Raw genomic sequence first — 17,863 nt, forward strand, 5'->3', positions numbered from 1 at the left:
GGAAAATAAGCTAGATGAACACTTAAGAGCAAAAGCAGTACTATCATTTAAATCAACCAATTTTGGAGATTATCTCTAATACAAACATTTTTAAGGTATATTATTAATCATATAATATATATATCATATGATAGTCATGACATATATAATAATCACACAATATAGTATGTATAATAAAAACGTACCTGCTGAAAGACAAGAAGTATCTCATATAAAAGTGCTGTAGCTGTATCTGTGTATTCCAGGATAAGCTTCTGTAACTAGAATTTTAAATAGTAATCAATGCAATATCATTGGCAGAGCCAGAAAATGATCATTTCTCCTGGTTCTCTTTAAGTATTTATAAAAGAATTTATGATCAACAAAAAATATTAGTGTGGTTAATTTTCTTGTTCTGTTTGATTCAGTCATTCTCAAAAAAGTGGCTCTCATAAAATGAGTGCACATTTAATAATGGCTAAGAAAGTAGGTCAGGGAAAGAAGATACAAGGTCCTACAGAATACTAACACAAAAAAAATTGCACACTTAATTTGCAAAATCATTCAGATCAGCAACCCTGCTTCCTTTCAAGAATGTAGAAATTTGCTCCCCAGAATTAAAGTGGGAGATTCTCTGGGGAATTTAGTCTTATGCCCATCTTGAAGGATAACTCCTTCTGTGGTATGGGTAAGTATAGGGTTAGAGACATTTTGTTGCTGTTGTTCTCAAGAAATCCAAACAGTTGGTGAAGCTGTCTTCTAGCCCATAGGCCACTTGGTGCATGAGAAAGAACTGTGCCTATAGGCATGCTACAGGCCAACACATTTTCCCTGGCGGTATTCTTTGCAAGGAAGAGCTCTATTTTGAAATCTCCCACTCTATTAGACCTTGGAACCAGAATTTATATGATTTGCTCATGGCTTCACTAATAGCCCAGGTGCAAAAGGTCAGCAGATCCAAAAACAGGAAATTCAGACCTATCTATACTGCCCACTAAATATTTTCATATGGAAATATCAAAGGCAAATCAAATAAACTAATCCAAAACCAAGCTCATTATTTCCCCTTTAAACCTACTCTTCTTGTTGTAATTCTTATCTGTCACCCAGACCAGAATCTAGAAGTCATCTAATCTTAACTCTTTATCTTCCCATCAACTTATCAACTCAGTTTCCTAAAAATTTCTGGAATCTTTCCTCTTCACAACTACTATCCCTTTTTTTCATTTATTTATTCAACAAACATGCATCAGACACTGTACTAGTTGGAGTACTGTACTGTACTAATGGAGAGTAACAAGAGACATGGTTCCTGCCCTCATGGAATATACAGTCTAGTGGGGAACAGACATCAGTCTAATAATCACATAAATTGCATAGTTACAAACTGAGACAAGGGCTCTGAAAGAAAAACACAAGAAGGTAGGAGAGCTCTAAAAAGAAAGCCTAGTTTTGTTTAGGGGTCAAGGAAGTCTTCCTTCTTGCCCATATCATCCCTCACCTGAACTACAGCACTAGCTTCTTAACACCTCTGTCTGTCAGTCTTGCTTCCATCCTCCTCTTTCATCCCTAATTCCCTCACTCCACTGTTGATATTGGGATCATAGACGCTCTGTATACAGTCTGCTATAACACATTGATGTTATATTTGACTAACATCTGTCTATCCAACTCGACTCTAAACTAATGAGGGCAGAGATTGTGTCTATTTTGCTTCTCGTTTGGACCCCACTGCCTAGCACACTGTTTAGCTCATAACAGTTGCTCAATAAATATTTATTGAATGAATGAGTGAATTTAAGAGTTTTCTAAAACATAACTCTGATTGTATGTTCAACAACTATGAAATCATGTCCCATCCTTTAAAGAAATTCTGTGTTGGCCTACTCAAAATAAACTAATAATAACCTGATTTATTCTCTCAGAATAAGTGCATTATAGGCACTTTGATATGTCTAATGTTTTAGTAAAACTTTAGAAAAATAAGTAACTAAGTTTGCACTACTTAGATAGGTAAGGAAATGGTAAACTAAGGCAAGAACGTTAATCCTAAAATCTCTAAGACAGTGCTTTTTTACCCGTTAGACCCTTGCTGTGGAATTATATATGTAAATATTTTATATAGAGACAAATATAAACAGATTTATCTAATGTATAAAGAATAATAATTTTTCTTAGTATGCATACTTTAAAACATATGAAATGGATATAATAGTAATATTGACAGAATAGCTATCTAAATTTTGAGATTAATAACAACGTATTTACTCTTTGATTTAATTATCTTTCTATACTCTACGATGTCAAGGTCCACATAGAAGAACCCAGGACCCCTATATATTGTAGGTAGTCTATTCCAAAATTCTCCTCTCACCTCAGCATCAAAAGACATCTCAACTAAAGCTGAATCAGCCACCAACTGGATGTCAAACACAGGACAAGATTTTGGACTCTGAGGCTCGCTAATTAAAATTACCAAGAGGTTAAATAGTGTTCCCCTGGAAAAAAAAAAAAGGCAGTTAATGAGAAAAGTTAAAAAAAAAAATAGCAGTGACACTAAGTTTGCAGAAACTGAGTGTAATTATACTTACAGGTATGAAGCATTGCAGACCATTCTTTTTTTTAATTGAGGTATAGTTGATTTACAATATTATATTTGTTTCAGCTATACAATATAGTGATTCAAAAATTTTATAGATTATACTCCATTTATAGTTATTATAAAATATTGGCTGTATTCCCCATTTTGTACAATATATCCTTATAGCTTATTTATTTATTTATTTATTTATTTATTTATTTATTTTTTGCGGTACGCGGGCCTCTCACTGTTGTGGCCTCTCCCGTTGCGGAGCACAGGCTCCGGACGCGCAGGCTCAGCGGCCATGGCTCACGGGCCCAGCCGCTCCGCGGCATGTGGGATCTTCTCGGACCGGGGCACGAACCCATGTCCCCAGCATCGGCAGGCGGACTCTCAACCACTGCGCCACCAGGGAAGCCTGCTTATTTGTTTTATATGTAGTTTGCCCTCTTAATTCCGTATGTCTGTCTTGCCCCTTTCCCTTCCCTCTGCCCACTGGTAAGCACTAGTTTGTTCTTTATATCTGTGAGTCTGTTTCTTTTTTGTCAGATTCATTAGTTTTATTTTTTAGATTCCACATATAAGTGATATCACAGTGTTTGTCTTTCACTGTTTGACTTATTTCACTAAGTGTAACACCCTCCAGGTCCATCCATGTTGTTGCAAATGGCAAAATTTTATTCTTTTTTAGAGCTAAGTACTATTCCATTGTGTGTGTGTGTGTGTGTGTATACACACACACACACACACACATATATATACACACACACTACATCTTCTTTATCCATTCATCTGTTAATGGACACTAAGGTTGCATCCATATTTTGGCAATTATAAATAATGCTGCTATGAACATTGGAGTGCATGTATCTTTTCGAATTAGTGTTTCTCATTTTGTTTAGATATATACCCAGGAGTTGGGCAATTCCAGTTGGAATTGCTGGATCATATTGTAATTCTATTTTTAATTTTTTGAGAAACCTCCATACTGTTTTCCATAGTGGCTGCACCAATTTACATTCCTACCAACAGTGTACAAGAGTTCCCTTTTTTCCACATCCTCACCAACATTTGTATTTGTGGTCTTTTTGATGATAGTCATTCTGGCAGATGTGAGGTGCTTTCTCATTGTGGTTTTGATTTGCATTTCTCTGATGACTAGTGATGTCGAGCCTGTTTCATGTGCCTGTTTGCCATCTGTATGTCTTCTTCGAATAAATGTCTTTTCAGGTCTTCTGCCCATTTTTTAATCGGGTTGTTTGGGGGTTTTTTTTGCACTGAGTTGTATGAGTTGTTATATATTTTGGATATTAATCTTTTATCAGTCATATCATTTGCAAATATTTTCTCCCATTCAGTAGGTTGTCTTTTCATCTTGTCAATGGTTTCCTTTGCTGTGCAAAAGCTTTTAAGTTTAATTAGGTCCCATTTGTTCATTTTTGCTTTTGTTTCCTTTGCCTTAGGAGACAGATCCAAAACAGCATTGCTACAATTCATGTCAAAGAGTGTTCTGCCTATGTTTTCTTCTAGGAGTTTTATGGTTTATGGTCTTACATTTAGGTCTCTAATCCATTTTGAGTTTATTTTTGTATATGGTATGAGAAAATGTTCTAATTTCATTCTTTTACATATAGCTGTCCAGTTTTCCCGGCACCGCTTACTGAAGAGGCTGTCTTTTCTCCATTGTATATTCTTACATCCTTTGTTGTAGATTAACTGACCATAAGTGCATGGGTTTATTTCTGAGCTCTCTATTCTGTTCCATTGATCTATGTGTCTGTTTTTGTGCCAGTACCATATTGTTTTGATTATTGTAGCTTTGTAGTATAGTCTGAAGTCAGGGAGCACGATACCTCTAGCTGTTTTTTCTCAAGATTGTTTTGGCTATATAGGGTCTTTTGTGTTTCCATACAAGTTTTTAAATTGTTTGCTCTAGTTCTGTGAAAAATGCCATTGGTATTTTGATAGGGATTATATTGAATCTGTAGATTGCCTTGGGTAATATGGTCATTTTAAGGATATTAATTCTTCCAATCCACGAACACAGTATATCTTTCCATCTGTTTGCATCATCTTCAATTTCTTTCATCAGTGTCTTACAGTTTTCTGAGGTAGGTTTCACCTCAGAAAACTATAAGGTAGATTTACCTCCCTTAGGTAGGTTTATTCCTCCTTAGGTAAGTTTATTCCTAGGTATTTTATCTTCTTGATGCGATTGTAAATGAAATTGTTTTGTTTTGTTTTTTATGAAGTGGTAATTCATCATGGTTTTTTAAATTGATGTATAGTTGATGTACAATATTATATAAGTTACAGGTGTACAGTATACTGATTCACAATGTTTAAAGGTTCTACTCCATTTATAGTTATTATAAAATATTGGCCATATTCCCCATGTTGTATAATATATCCTTGTAGCTTATTTTATACATAATAGTTTGTACCTCTTAATCCCTACCTCTATATTGCCCCTCCCAGGATTGTTTTCTTAATTTCTCTTTCTGATAGTTCATTGTTAGTGTATAGAAATGCAACAGATTTCTGTGTATTAACTTTGAATCCTGCAACTTTACCAAATTCATTGATGAGCTCTAGTAGTTTTTAGTGGCGATTGCAGATCATTCTTGACTGAGCTTTTGTATCCCTAGACATGCAGACAAATGTCTAGTGATAAAACATTTAAGTGAAAATATAATTTCTTGGTCTTTTGGTTCAGAAAAAATATAGTTCTAGAAGTTCACTTAGCTTGGAAAGCTTAGGGAATCTGGATTTAAGGGAAATTTGAGTGATTTAAATTATAGCAGTATTTCCCAAAGGGCTTTTTATGGATTACTAATTCCAGGCAATATTATAGTCAAAATGGGTTCTGTGGTCAAAGGAAGTATGGGAAATACTTGGGTAAGCCAAGTTCACTGGATAGTTTTACTACAGGACTTCTCAGAGATTTTATATCTGTTTATCTCTGGGACAAAGAAACAGTATGAAGCATTTCTTAAAATGCTTATCTCTTAAGTTTTTTGACTCGAGAAACCTTTTTTTAACAAAGCATTTCAGAGGTTTACTGTTCCACTAAAGATCACTAGCTATTAGTGAATAAAACTAGATTTAAACTTGAAGCCTTTTGATTTCAAACAAAAATGTGGACTGTTAGTACAGTCCACTAACGTATACTAATAACTCACTTAAATGTTACTATATATTTGAATAATATATCATAGTATTTGAAAATAAAAAGGCACACACACACAAAATCACAATTCAAAACGTGCATCCTGAGAAGCTGGGTTAGTAACCCTATTTTCATATGTATAGTACAACCCATGTATGGTTGAAAAGGAGCTGAAGGCAGACCACTGAAAATATCAGTTGCCTAATTGAAGTCAGTATCAGAGTAGCTTTGACAGATAGGAGCAATAAAAGAATTTACATACAGGACTGTATAAAAATTCTCTATAACCTTAAGCATTCCTTTCATAATGGAATAAAGAAGAATATAAACAATCCTTGTTTAGTAATATTTGAGGCTTCCTAATCTTTTTACAATCATTTAAATCATTACCATGATTAGAAGTTTACCAAAATTCTACTAGAAATATAATTCCCCTCGTTTCTCCAACTCAAAAAACAAGTCTAGGGCTTCCCTGGTGGCTCAGTGGTTAAGAATCCGCCTGCCAATTCAGGGGACACGGGTTCAAGCCCTGGTCCGGGAAGATCCCACATGCCGCAGAGCAACTAAGCCCGTGCACCACAACTACTGAGCCTGCGCTCTAGAGTCCGTGAGCCACAACTACTGAGCCCATGTGCCACAACTAATGAAGCCCGCATGCCTAGAGCCCGTGCTCTGCAACAAGAGAAGCCACCACAATGAGAGGCCTGTGCACTGCAAGGAAGAGTAGCCCCCGCTCACTGCAACCAGAAAAAAGAAAGCCTGCGTGCAGCAACAAAGATCCAACACAGCCAAAAATAACTAAATAAATAAATTAATTAATTAAAAAAAAACAAAACAAGTCTAGTTCTCATTCTGCAAAAGAAGTTAGAACATTGTCAGTTAGCACATCGCTCAAAAAAGCAGGATATGTCCTACAGGATATTTGCTAATGTTTGATTCAGGCTGTTTTATAAAACAGCCAGTCTATTTTCAGAAGACACTTCCAAAATCAACAAAGCACTCCATTTAGAAGCTTTTCCTGATATTAAGTTTGAATTGACATTCCATTCACTGTTATATTTAATTATAGTCCTTTATTTTCAGCAACAGCTTCATTTCAAAGTATCGTATATCCTAGGCTACGGGAAGGAACTCTCAAATTCTGAGTCACTTGCTGTGGTAATACATGAATTCAACCATAAGGATACTGAAAAAAAAGAAAGGATTATGGCATATTTCAAGAATACAATGAAGTGGGTTGAACAAATAAAATTTCTACTTATGAAAAAAATAAAGAGAAAAATGCTGAAATGAATAAATGCTTTTTTATTTGCTCAAATGGAATTTAATTTGAAATCTATCCCTTCTGCCAACTCAATTTAAAATCCATTAAGCCAATAATAGATAAAAGAATTTTAATCTAAAATGGTAGTTTCATCCTGACTTATTATAATAGACTTACTATAGGGTTGACATCACACCCTTAAAAATGGTACCAACTGTTTGATACTTTCATTGTTTAGATTGTTATTATTTCTAATATAAGAATTTTTAATGTGTTAAAGTATCTTAAAATACAGACTTTGAAGGGCAAACTCATGGTCTCAAAAGTCATCTTATGTTATTGTGGTAGGCAGAATTTTAATATGGCTTCCAAGATTTTCATCCCATGGTATATACACTATATGATCCCTTCCCCTAAAGTATGGTCAGGACCTGTGAATCTATTAGGCTATCACTCTTGTCATTGTGTTATGTTAGATGAGAAAGGTGAAGAGATTTTGCGAATATAATTAAGATCCCCAATTAGTTGACTTTTGAGTTAATCAAAGAGAGATTATCCTGAGTGGGCCTGATCTAATGAGGCGAGCCCTTTGAAGGAGAGTTTAGGCCTTTCCTGAGCTCAGAGATACTCCTGCCAAGAAGCAAGCTGTCATGAGTTTTACAGCTATAAGGAAATTAATTCTGCTAACAACTACCCAAATGAGCTTGGAAGAGGGCCCCAAGCCTCGGATGAGACTGCAGCCCCAGCCAACACCTTGATTGAAGCCTTATGAGACCCTGAGCAGAGGATCCAGCTAAGCTGTGCCCAAATTTCCTGATCTACAGAAACTGTGACATAATAAGTGTATGTTGTTTGAAGCCACTAAATTTGTGGTAATTTGTTACATGGCAATAGAAGATTATTAGTTGTATTAAACATTTATGGTGGTAGTTAATGGTATAGGTAACATGATTTGACCCCTATGAATATCAAAATTGACTGAAAAGTTAGTGTTACAACCAGACTCTACTATAGCAATATAATATATATATCAAAGGACATGAAAAGAATTAGACATATCAGGAAAGAGGCTTGATGTAGTAGGGCTGATGTGGTTGAACCAAGTTAAGACAGAACAATTAAAATGCGACACTTGGGGCTTCCCTGGTGGCGCAGCGGTTGGGAGTCCTCCTGCCGATGCAGGGGACGCAGGTTCGTGCCCCGGTCCGGGAGGATCCCACATACCGCGGAGCAGCTGGGCCCGTGAGCCATGGCCGCTGAGCCTGTGCGTCCGGAGCCTGTGCTCCGCAATGGGAGAGGCCACAACACTGAGAGGCCCGCGTACCAAAAACAACAACAACAACAAAAAAAAAAAAAAAATGCGACACTTTACAACAGAGATTGGTAAGAATGATTTTCTCCATCTTGGATAAAGAAACATAAGGACCAAAAGGTGGACAAAAAGGGTAACATGACTTAGCAATACTTTCAGTGTGGGATAAGATGTAAATATCATTCATAATTTTGAATCTCCCTCTTGGAGATTGGGAAAATGGCAGTACCATCAACTGCATAAAGAAGTATGCAGAGAAAATAACAGAGTATATTTTCCTTGTATGCTGTAAAGCAGGGGTCAACAAACTATGGCCTGCAGTCCAAATAGCCTAGAACCTGTTTTTGTAAATAAAGCTTTATTGGAACACAGCTGTGCCCATTCCTTTGCATATTGTCTGTGGGTGCTTTTGTGACAATGGCAGCATTAAGTAGTTTCAACAGAGACTATATGGCCTGAAAAGCCAAAAAAATTTACTATATGGCCTTTTTTTTTTAATTTTTGGCTGCATTGGGTTTCCGTTGCTGTGTGCGGGCTTTCTCTAGTTGTGGCGAGTGGGGCTACTCTTTTTTTTTTTTAATTTAATTTTATTTATTTTTTATAAAGCAGGTTCTTATTAGTTATATATTTTATACATATTAGCGTATATATGTCAATTCCAATGTCCCAATTTATTCCACAGCCACCACTGCACCTGACACTTTCTCCTTTGGTGTCCATACGTTTGTTCTCTACATCTGTGTCTATTTCTGCCTTGCAAACCAGTTCATCTGTACCATTTTTCTAGGTTTCACATATATGTGTTAACATACAATATTTGTTTTTCTCTTTCTGACTTACTTTACTCTGTATAACAGTCTCTAGATCCATCCACGTCTCTACAAATGACCCAATTTCGTTCCTTTTTATGGCCGAGTACTATTCCATTGTATATATGTACCACACCTTCTTTATCCATTCATTTGTTGATATGCATTTAGGTTGCTTCCATGACCTGGCTATTGTAAATAGTGCTGCAATGAATGTTGGGGTGCATGTGTCTTTTTGAATTATGGATCTCTCTGGGCATGTGCCCAGTAGTGGGATTGCTGGGTCATATAGTAGTTCTATTTTTAGTTTTTAAGGAACCTCCATACTGTTCTCCATAGTGGCTATATCAATTTACATTCCCACCAATGGTGCAAGAGCGTTCCCTTTTCTCCACACCCTCTCCAGCATTTGTTGTTTATAGATTTTCTGATGATGCCCATTCTAACTGGTTTGAGGTGATACCTCATGGTAGTTTTGATTTGCATTTCTCTAATAACTGGTGATGTTGAGAAGCTTTTCATATACTTCTTGGCCATCTGTATGTCTTCTTTGGAGAAATGTCTATTTAGGTCTTCTGCCCATTTTTGGATTGGGTTGTTTGTTTTTTAAATATTGACCCAGCACCACTCATTGAAGAGACTGTCTTTTCTTCATTGTATATCCTCGCCTCCTTTGTCGTAGATTAGTTGACCATAGGTGCGTGGGTTTATCTCTGGGCTTTCTATCCTGTTCCATTGATCTATATTTCTGTTTTTGTGCCAATACCATGTTGTCTTGATTACTGTAGCTTTTTAGTATAGTCTGAAGTCAGAGAGTCTGATTCCTCCACCTCCCTTTTTTTTCCCTCAAGACTGCTTTGACTATTCAGGGTCTTTTGTGTCTCCATACAAATTTTAAGATTTTTTGTTCTAGTTCCATAAAAAACGCCATTGGTAGTTTGATAGGGATTGCATTGAATCTGTAGATTGCTTTGGGTAGTATAGTCATTTTCACAGTATTGATTCTTCCAATCCAAGAACATGGTATATCTCTTCATCTGTTTGTGACATCTTTGATTTCTTTCATCAGTGTCTTATAGTTTTCTGAGTACAGGTCTTTTACCTCCTTAGGTAGGTTTTATCCTAGGTATTTTATTCTTTTTGTTGCAGTGGTGAATGAGATTGTTTCCTTAATTTCCCTTTCTGATCTTTCGTTGTTAGTGTATGAGAATGCAAGAGATTTCTGTGCATTAATTTTGTATCCTGCAACTTTACCAAATTCATTGATTAGCTCGAGTAGTTTTCTGGTGGCATCTTTAGGATTCTCTATGTATAGTATCATGTCATCTGCAAACTGACAGTTTTGCTTTTTCTTTTCCAATTTGTATTCCTTGTGTTTCTTTTTCTTTTCTGATTGCCATGGCCAGGACTTCCAAAACTATGTTGAATAATAGTGGCGAGAGTGGACATCCTTGTCTTCTTCCTGATCTTAGAAGAAATACTTTCAGTTTTTCACCATTGAGAATGATGTCTGCTGTGGGTTTGTTGTATATGGCCTTTATTATGTTGAGGTAGATTCCCTCTATGCCCACTTTCTGGAGAGTTTTTATCATAAATGGGTGTTGAATTTTGTCAAAAGCTTTCTCTGCATCTATTGAGATGATCATATGGTTTTTATTCTTCACTTTGTTAATATGCTGTATCACATTGATGGACTTGCGTATATTGAAGAATCCTTGCATCCCTGGGATAAATCCCACTTGATCATGGTGTATGATCCTTTTAATGTGTTGTTGGATTCTGTTTGCTAGTATTTTTGCATCTATATTTATCTGTGATATTGGTCTGTAATTTTCTTTTTCTGTAGTATCTTTATCTGGTTTTGGTATCAGCGTGATGGTGGTCTCATAGAATGAGTTTGGCAGTGTTCCTTCCTCTGCAATTTTTGGGAAGAGTTTGAGAAGGATGGGTGTTAGCTCTTCTCTAAATGTTTGATAAAATTCGCCTGTGAATCCATCTGGTCCCGGACTTTTGTTTGTTGGAAGATTTTTAATCACAGTTTCAATTTCATTACTTGTGATTGGTCTGTTCATATTTTCTATTTCTTCCTGGTTCAGTCTTGGAAGGTTATACCTTTCTAAGAATGTGTCCATTTCTTCCAGGTTGTCCATTTTATTGGCATAGAGTTGCTTGTATTGTTCTCTTAGGATGCTTTGTATTTCTGTGGTGTCCGTTGTAACTTCTCTTTTTTCATTTCTAACTTTATTGATTTGAGTCCTCTCCCTCTTTTTCTTGATGAGTCTGGCTAAAGGTTTATCAATGTTGTTTATCTTCTCAAAGAACCAGCTTTTAGTTTTATTGATCTTTGCTATTGTTTTCTTTGTTTCTATTTCATTTATTTCTGCTCTAATCTTTATGATTTCTTTCATTCTACTAACTTTGGGTTTTGTTTTTTCTTTTTCTAGTTCTTTCAGGTGTAAGGTTAGATTGTTTATTTGAGATTTTTCTTGCTTCTTGAGGTAGGCTTGTATTACTATAAACTTCCCTTTTAGAACTGCTTTTGCTGCATCCCATAGGTTTTGGATCTTCGTGTTTTTGTTATAATTTTTCTCTAGGTATTTTTTGATTTCCTCAGTGATCTCTTGGTTATTTATAACATATTGTTTAGCCTCCATGTGTTTGTGTTTTTTACGTTTTTTTCCCTGTAATTGATTTCTAATCTCATAGCATTGTGGTCAGAAAAGATGCTTGATATGATTTCGATTTTCTAAAATTTACTGAGGCTTGATTTGTGACCCAAGATATGATCTCTCCTGGAGAATGTTCCATGCACACTTGAGAAGAAAGTGTAATCTGCTGTTTTTGGATGGAATGTCCTATAAATATCAATTAAATCTATCTGGTCTATTGTGTCATTTAAAGCTTGTGTTTCCTTATTAATTTTCTGTTTGGATGATCTGTCCATTGGTGTAAATGAGGTGTTAAAGTCCCCCACTATTATTGTGTTATTGTCAATTTCCTCTTTTATAGCTGTTAGCAGTTGCCTTATGTATTGAGGTGCTCCTATGTTGGATGCATATATATTTATAATTGTTATATCTTTTCTTGGTTTGATCCCTTGATCATTATGTAGTGTCCTTCCTTGCCTCTTGTAACATTCTTTATTTTAAAGTCTATTTTATCCAATATGAGTATTGCTACTCCAGCTTTCTTTTGATTTCCACTTGCATGGAATATCTTTTTCCATCCTGTCAGTTTCAGTCTGTATGTGTCCCTAGGTCTGAAGTGGGTCTCTTGTAGACAGTATATATATAGGTCTTTTTCTTGTATCCATTCAGCGAGCCTGTGTCTTTTGGTTGGAGCATTTAATCCATTCACGTTTAAGGTAATTATTGATATGTATGTTCCTACTACCGTTTTCTTAATTGTTATGGGTTTGTTTTTGTAGGTCCTTTTCTTCTCTTGTGTTTCTCAGTTAGAGAGGTTCCTTTAGCATTTGTTATAGAGCTGGTTTGGTGGTGCTGAATTCTCTTAGCTTTTGCTTGTCTTAAAGTTTTTGATTTCTCTGTTGAATCTGAATGAGATCCTTGCTGGGTAGAGTAATATTTGTTGTAGGTTCTTCCCTTTCATCACTTTAAATATATTGTGCCACTCCCTTCTGGCTCGTAGAATTTCTGCTGGGAAATCAGCTGTTAACCTTATGGGAGTTCCTTGTATGTTATTTGTCATTTTTCCCTTGCTGCTTTCAATAATTTTTCTTTGTCTTTAATTTTTGCCAATTTGATTACTGTGTGTCTTGGCATGTTTCTCCTTGGGTTTATACTGCCTGGGACTCTCTGCACTTCTGGGACTTGGATGGCTATTTCCTTTCCCATGTTAGGGAAGTTTTCGGCGATAATCTCTTCAAATATTTTCTTGCGTCCTTTCTCTTTTCTCCTTCTGGAACCCCTATAATGTGAATATTGTTGCGTTTAATGTTGTCCCAGAGGTCTCTTGGGCTGTCTTCATTTCTTTTCATTCTTTTTTCTTTATTTTGTTCCATGGCAGTGAATTCCACCATTCTGTCTTCCAGGTCACTTATCCGTTCTTCTGCCTCAGTTATTCTGCTATTGATTCCTTCTAGTGTATTTTTCATTTCAGTTATTGTAATTGTTCATCTCTGTTTGTTTGTTCTTTAATTCTTCTAGGTGTTTGTTAAACATTTCTTGCATCTTTGCCTTCATTCTTTTTCCGAGGTTCTAGATCATCTTCACTATCATTATTCTGAATTCTTTTTCTGGAAGGTTGCCTATCTCCACTTCATTTTGTTTTTCTGGGGTTTTATCTTGTTCCTTCATCTGGTACAAAGTCCTTTGCCTTTTTTTTTTTTTAATTAATTTATTTATTTTTGGCTGTGTTGGGTCTTCGTTTCTGTGCGTGGGCTTCCTCTAGTTGCAGCGAGTGGGGGCCACTCTTTATCGCGGTGTGCAGGGCTCTCACTGTCGCGGCCTCTCTTGCTGTGGAGCACAGGCTCCAGACACGCAGGCTCAGTAGTTGTGGCTCACGGGCCTAGTTGCTGCGTGGCATGTGGGGTCTTCCCAGACCAGGGCTCGAACCCATGTCCCCTGCATTGGCAGGCAGATTCTCAACCACTGCGCCACCAGGGAAGCCCTGCCTTTTCATTTTGTCTATCTTTCTGTGAATGTGGTTTTACTTCAACAGCCTGCAGAATTGTGGTTCTTCTTGCTTCTGCTCTCTGCCCTCTCGTGGATGAGGCTATCTAAGAGGCTTGTGCAAGCTTCCTGATGGGAGGGACTAGTGGTGGGTAGAGCTGGCTGTTGCTCTGGTAGGCAGAGCTCAGTAAAACTTTAATCTGCTTGTCTGCTCATGGGTGGGGCTGGGTTCTCTCCCTGTTGGTTGTTTGGCCTGAGGCGACCCAGCACTGGAGCCTACCCAGCTTTTTAGTGGGGCTAATGGCAGATTCTGGGAGGCCTCACACCAAGGAGCACTTCCCAGAACTTCTGCTGCCAGTGTCCTTGTCCTCACGGTGAGACACAGGCACCCCCACCTCTGTAGAAGACCCTCCAACACTAACAGGTAGGTGTGGTTAAGTCTCCTATGGGGTCACTGCTCCTTCCCCTGGGTCCTGATGCGCACACTACTTTGTGTGTGTGCCCTCCAAGAGTGGAGTCTCTGTTTCCCACAGTCCTGTCGAAGTCCTGCAATCAAATCCCGCTAGCCTTCAAAGTCTGATTCTCTACGAATTCCTTCTCCCGTTGCCGGACCTCCGTGTTTGGGTGCCCGACATGGAGCTCACAACCTTCACTTCCGTGGGTGGTATAAGTGTTCTCCAGTTTGTGAGTCACCCACCCAGCAGTTATGGGATTTGATTTTATTGTGATTGCGCCCCTCCTACTATCTCATTGCGGCTTCTCCTTTGTCTTTGGATGTGGGGTATCTTTTTTGGTGAGTTCCAGTGTCTTCTTGTCAATGATTGTTCAGCAGTTAGTTGTGATTCCGGTGCTCTCGCAAGAGGGAATGAGGGCATGTCCTTCTACTCCACCATCTTGAGCCAATCTCTTGGAGCTGCTTTTGATGTTAATCATTTGACCAACAAGACAAATTCAGGATTTAGTCCAGAGTATAGTTGTCACTGAGACACCTGCTCCCTGCAGATCCCAGAAGCTTGTGGGGGCCCTCCGGGGGCTACTCCTTGTTGTGGTGCGCGGGCTTCTCATTGCAGTGGCTTCTCTTGTTGCGGAGCACGGGCTCCAGGTGCACAGGCTTCAGTAGTTGTGGCTTGCAGGCTCTAGAGCGCAGGCTCAGTAGTTGTGGTGCACAGGCTCAGTTATTCTGCGGCATGTGGGATCTTCCCGGACCAGGGCTCGAACCGTGTCCACTGCATTGGCAGGTGGATTCCTAACCATTGAGCCACCAGGGAAGCCCATACTATATGGCCTTTTGCAGAAATGTTTGACCATCCCTGCTATAATGCACAGTATGCCCATAGTCCCTGGCACATAGCAAGTTGCTTAAGGTATGTTAATGAGTATTATCATTAAAATTTATTGTAAAGGTCTCTAATAAATAGCCTGGACAAATAATACTAAAAGTTCTTATTCTTCCCTCTGGTTTAAATGTTTCAGAGTCCATGGCTGTCTTCCTTCTTCCACCTTCTAGTACAAGAAATGTAGATAAACAATTGATATGGGTAGAAAAAAATTAAGATTTTAGTCAGACCATTGCCTGAGGGTGTAATTCATAGCCTATAAATCTCACAAAAAGGTCAAGCAGATAATATGGAAGACATGCAAACACATACTTTCTGTGGCAAAGAATGCTGTTGTCCCTCACTATACGTTCTTCCATTCTTCCTTTAAATTACAGATGTCCCATTGCCATCTATAGTTTAGCTAGGCACACAGCTGTCCAACTACAGACGCATTTTGCAGCCTCTTCTGCAGCTAGAAACACCATGTGCCTAAAGTTCTCACCAACAGAAGGTAAGCAAAAGTCTTATATGCCTTGCTTAAAAAGGAAAGTTGCTTGCCCTTTACTTCTCTTCCTGATTCCCACAGGGAGTTATAAAAGCAAGCAATTTAGCCAGCTAACCATGAGGACAAAGATAGCATGATAGAAGATAGCAGAGCAACAAAAAGGAGGGAACCTAAGTCTCTGGCTGATCTTGTAGAGGAAAAGCATGGCTATTAACTCGGGACTGTTATGTAAGAATGATGTAAATTTCTATCTTCTTTGGGCCACATATCTTGGAGTATCTTACAACAGCTTTCCCTCCAATGTCATTCACTCCAAGGTCACACAATTATATACTAAAGGGAGCTACTATAGTTCCTGCCTTTGCAATGTGGATAAAAGTGTACTCTAGAAAATTCTAATAGAGACCCCCTCATTTTTAACGTATGATGGTTCATTTGGTCTTTTTCAGGCAATGACAAAAGATAAACTTATGCTAACAAAATCTTTGTGCCCCCAATAATCAGAGAGAACTCAGTATGTTAATCTATTCATCAAAGAAGGAAGTGAGACAAAAGAGTTTAATATATTTACAAGGGGATTGAACAGAGAAGTCAAGAGAGTTGAGTTCTGGAAGACACTCAGTAGAATAGTTAAGGGGTTGCAACTACAAGGTCTCAATTTTTAAAAGGCCTTACTTCTTAGCTGCCAATGTGTTCAGGGGTGATGCCTCAGTTTCTGTTTCTCTGAACATCAGTCCCAGAGTCTGTATAATTTCAATGCATGCCCTAGAAAACAAAGAGAAAAAAAATCACAGAAATGGCATGATTTCATTGTAAGTTAAGAATTCCACAAAATCAGTAATGCTCAATAGAACTGCATTCAGATAGCCATGTAGAAAAAAGCATAGGAAGGAAATTCTGTATGTTAAATTGCCAACATTGGTTGAGTGTCTACTCTGTGACTGCTACATAGTAAGCACTCAAAAATATTTGTTGAATGAATGAATTAATAGGTGCATGTCAGGATTAAAAGTCATTTACATATTGATTTTTGCACTTATTTTTTGCAAAGTTTTAATGATAATCACACTATTTTTAAACTACATTTAATAATTTTAACTGTTTCAGGTAGTAATTTCTGGCTCAAAATTTCAAAGGTAAAAAAGGGAATACAGTGAAAGGTGTCTTTTATTCATACACTCATTTTTTTCCCTTTTGGGACAGCCAGTATTACTAGTTTCTTGTGTAGTTTTGCTTTAACTATACAATTAGAACAAAATAAATGCTGTTTTAAAAAAATCTATGTGAAGCAAAACTTGCTGCCCTATTAATCATTAATACAGTATATATTTTGCCCAGTGCCTTCCATTTATCTTGAACATCCTAGGGAAAAAGTATCTATGATTATCCAGTTAGTACTTACACCAGCTCACCAACACTTTGGCTTTTATTTTGATGTGCATTCTTATCCCTAGACTCTGGCAAGTACTCATGAAGTTTGTTTACTAGGAAATAAAAAAGGTCACTGGTCTGTGAAAGCAAGCAGGAAAGAAAACGGTAATTAAGGTATCTGTTGGCAAAACTCTCAATTCTTACATAATAAAAATAAGAAGAAATGATTTGTTCTTCAATTAGGGAGAAAGTGATTTACATTCTCTCTCATTGACACTAGCATAACCCAAATTGAAAATATACTTTTACTTACAACCAGAAGACCATTGTCCTGGTGAACAGAGCCAGAGCTAAAACCTAGCGGGTGACGCTGAGAGATGCCTCCTAGGCCCAGCTTCACCATTAATAGTGAAGATCATCCAGAAGTAGGTGTATAACGTTAGGCCAGTCATTCAGTCACCTTGGAATAATAATATTAAATGGGGGCCGCTATATTTCCTGCCTTTCCAAAGTAATTTGGCCTTTGTGAGGACATAATGAAATAATGGCTAGAAAAGCACTCATTTAAAACTGTTTACTAATTCAGAAACAAATGTACAGCAGTGGTATAGCCCATGAAGATGGTGCAGAATGATTTTAATACTTCTGTTAATACAGTGGAAATGTAGATTGCCACTTCTGCCAAAATAAACACTGACTTAAGAGTGTGGGAACCAGTTTTTTGTGTGTTCCTATCCAGTCTCATGAGATAATTGAGCATGAAAATAAGCACAGGCCCATGAAATCAGGCAAGTTGGTACTAATGAGAATTGGATATAATTGCTTCTCTTTTCTATTCCTCTACTGTTCATTTTTTCCCCAGCACTTTCTGTAAGGTCGGATCTTAACAAACGGCACCGCGAAACAGAGGAAAGCTTCAAGTG

General features: G+C 37.5%; 1 protein-coding gene across 1 annotated transcript in view; it reads right to left on the reverse strand.

Moving 5' to 3' along the window:
• Window positions 1-17,863, reverse strand: part of CUNH12orf56 (chromosome unknown C12orf56 homolog) — an 82,559-nt gene that overhangs the window by 28,337 nt on the left and 36,359 nt on the right. Inside the window, 4 exon segments of the mRNA XM_027108211.1 lie at window positions 186-260; window positions 2,354-2,477; window positions 16,245-16,334; window positions 16,972-17,078. Coding sequence (XP_026964012.1) covers window positions 186-260; window positions 2,354-2,477; window positions 16,245-16,334; window positions 16,972-17,078 — 396 coding nt within the window.

The sequence above is a fragment of the Aethalodelphis obliquidens genome, unplaced genomic scaffold (genome assembly GCF_003676395.1).
Source record: "Aethalodelphis obliquidens isolate GAN/ISIS:26980383/991018 unplaced genomic scaffold, ASM367639v1 scaffold8, whole genome shotgun sequence".
Classification (NCBI taxonomy): Eukaryota; Metazoa; Chordata; class Mammalia; order Artiodactyla; family Delphinidae; genus Aethalodelphis; species Aethalodelphis obliquidens.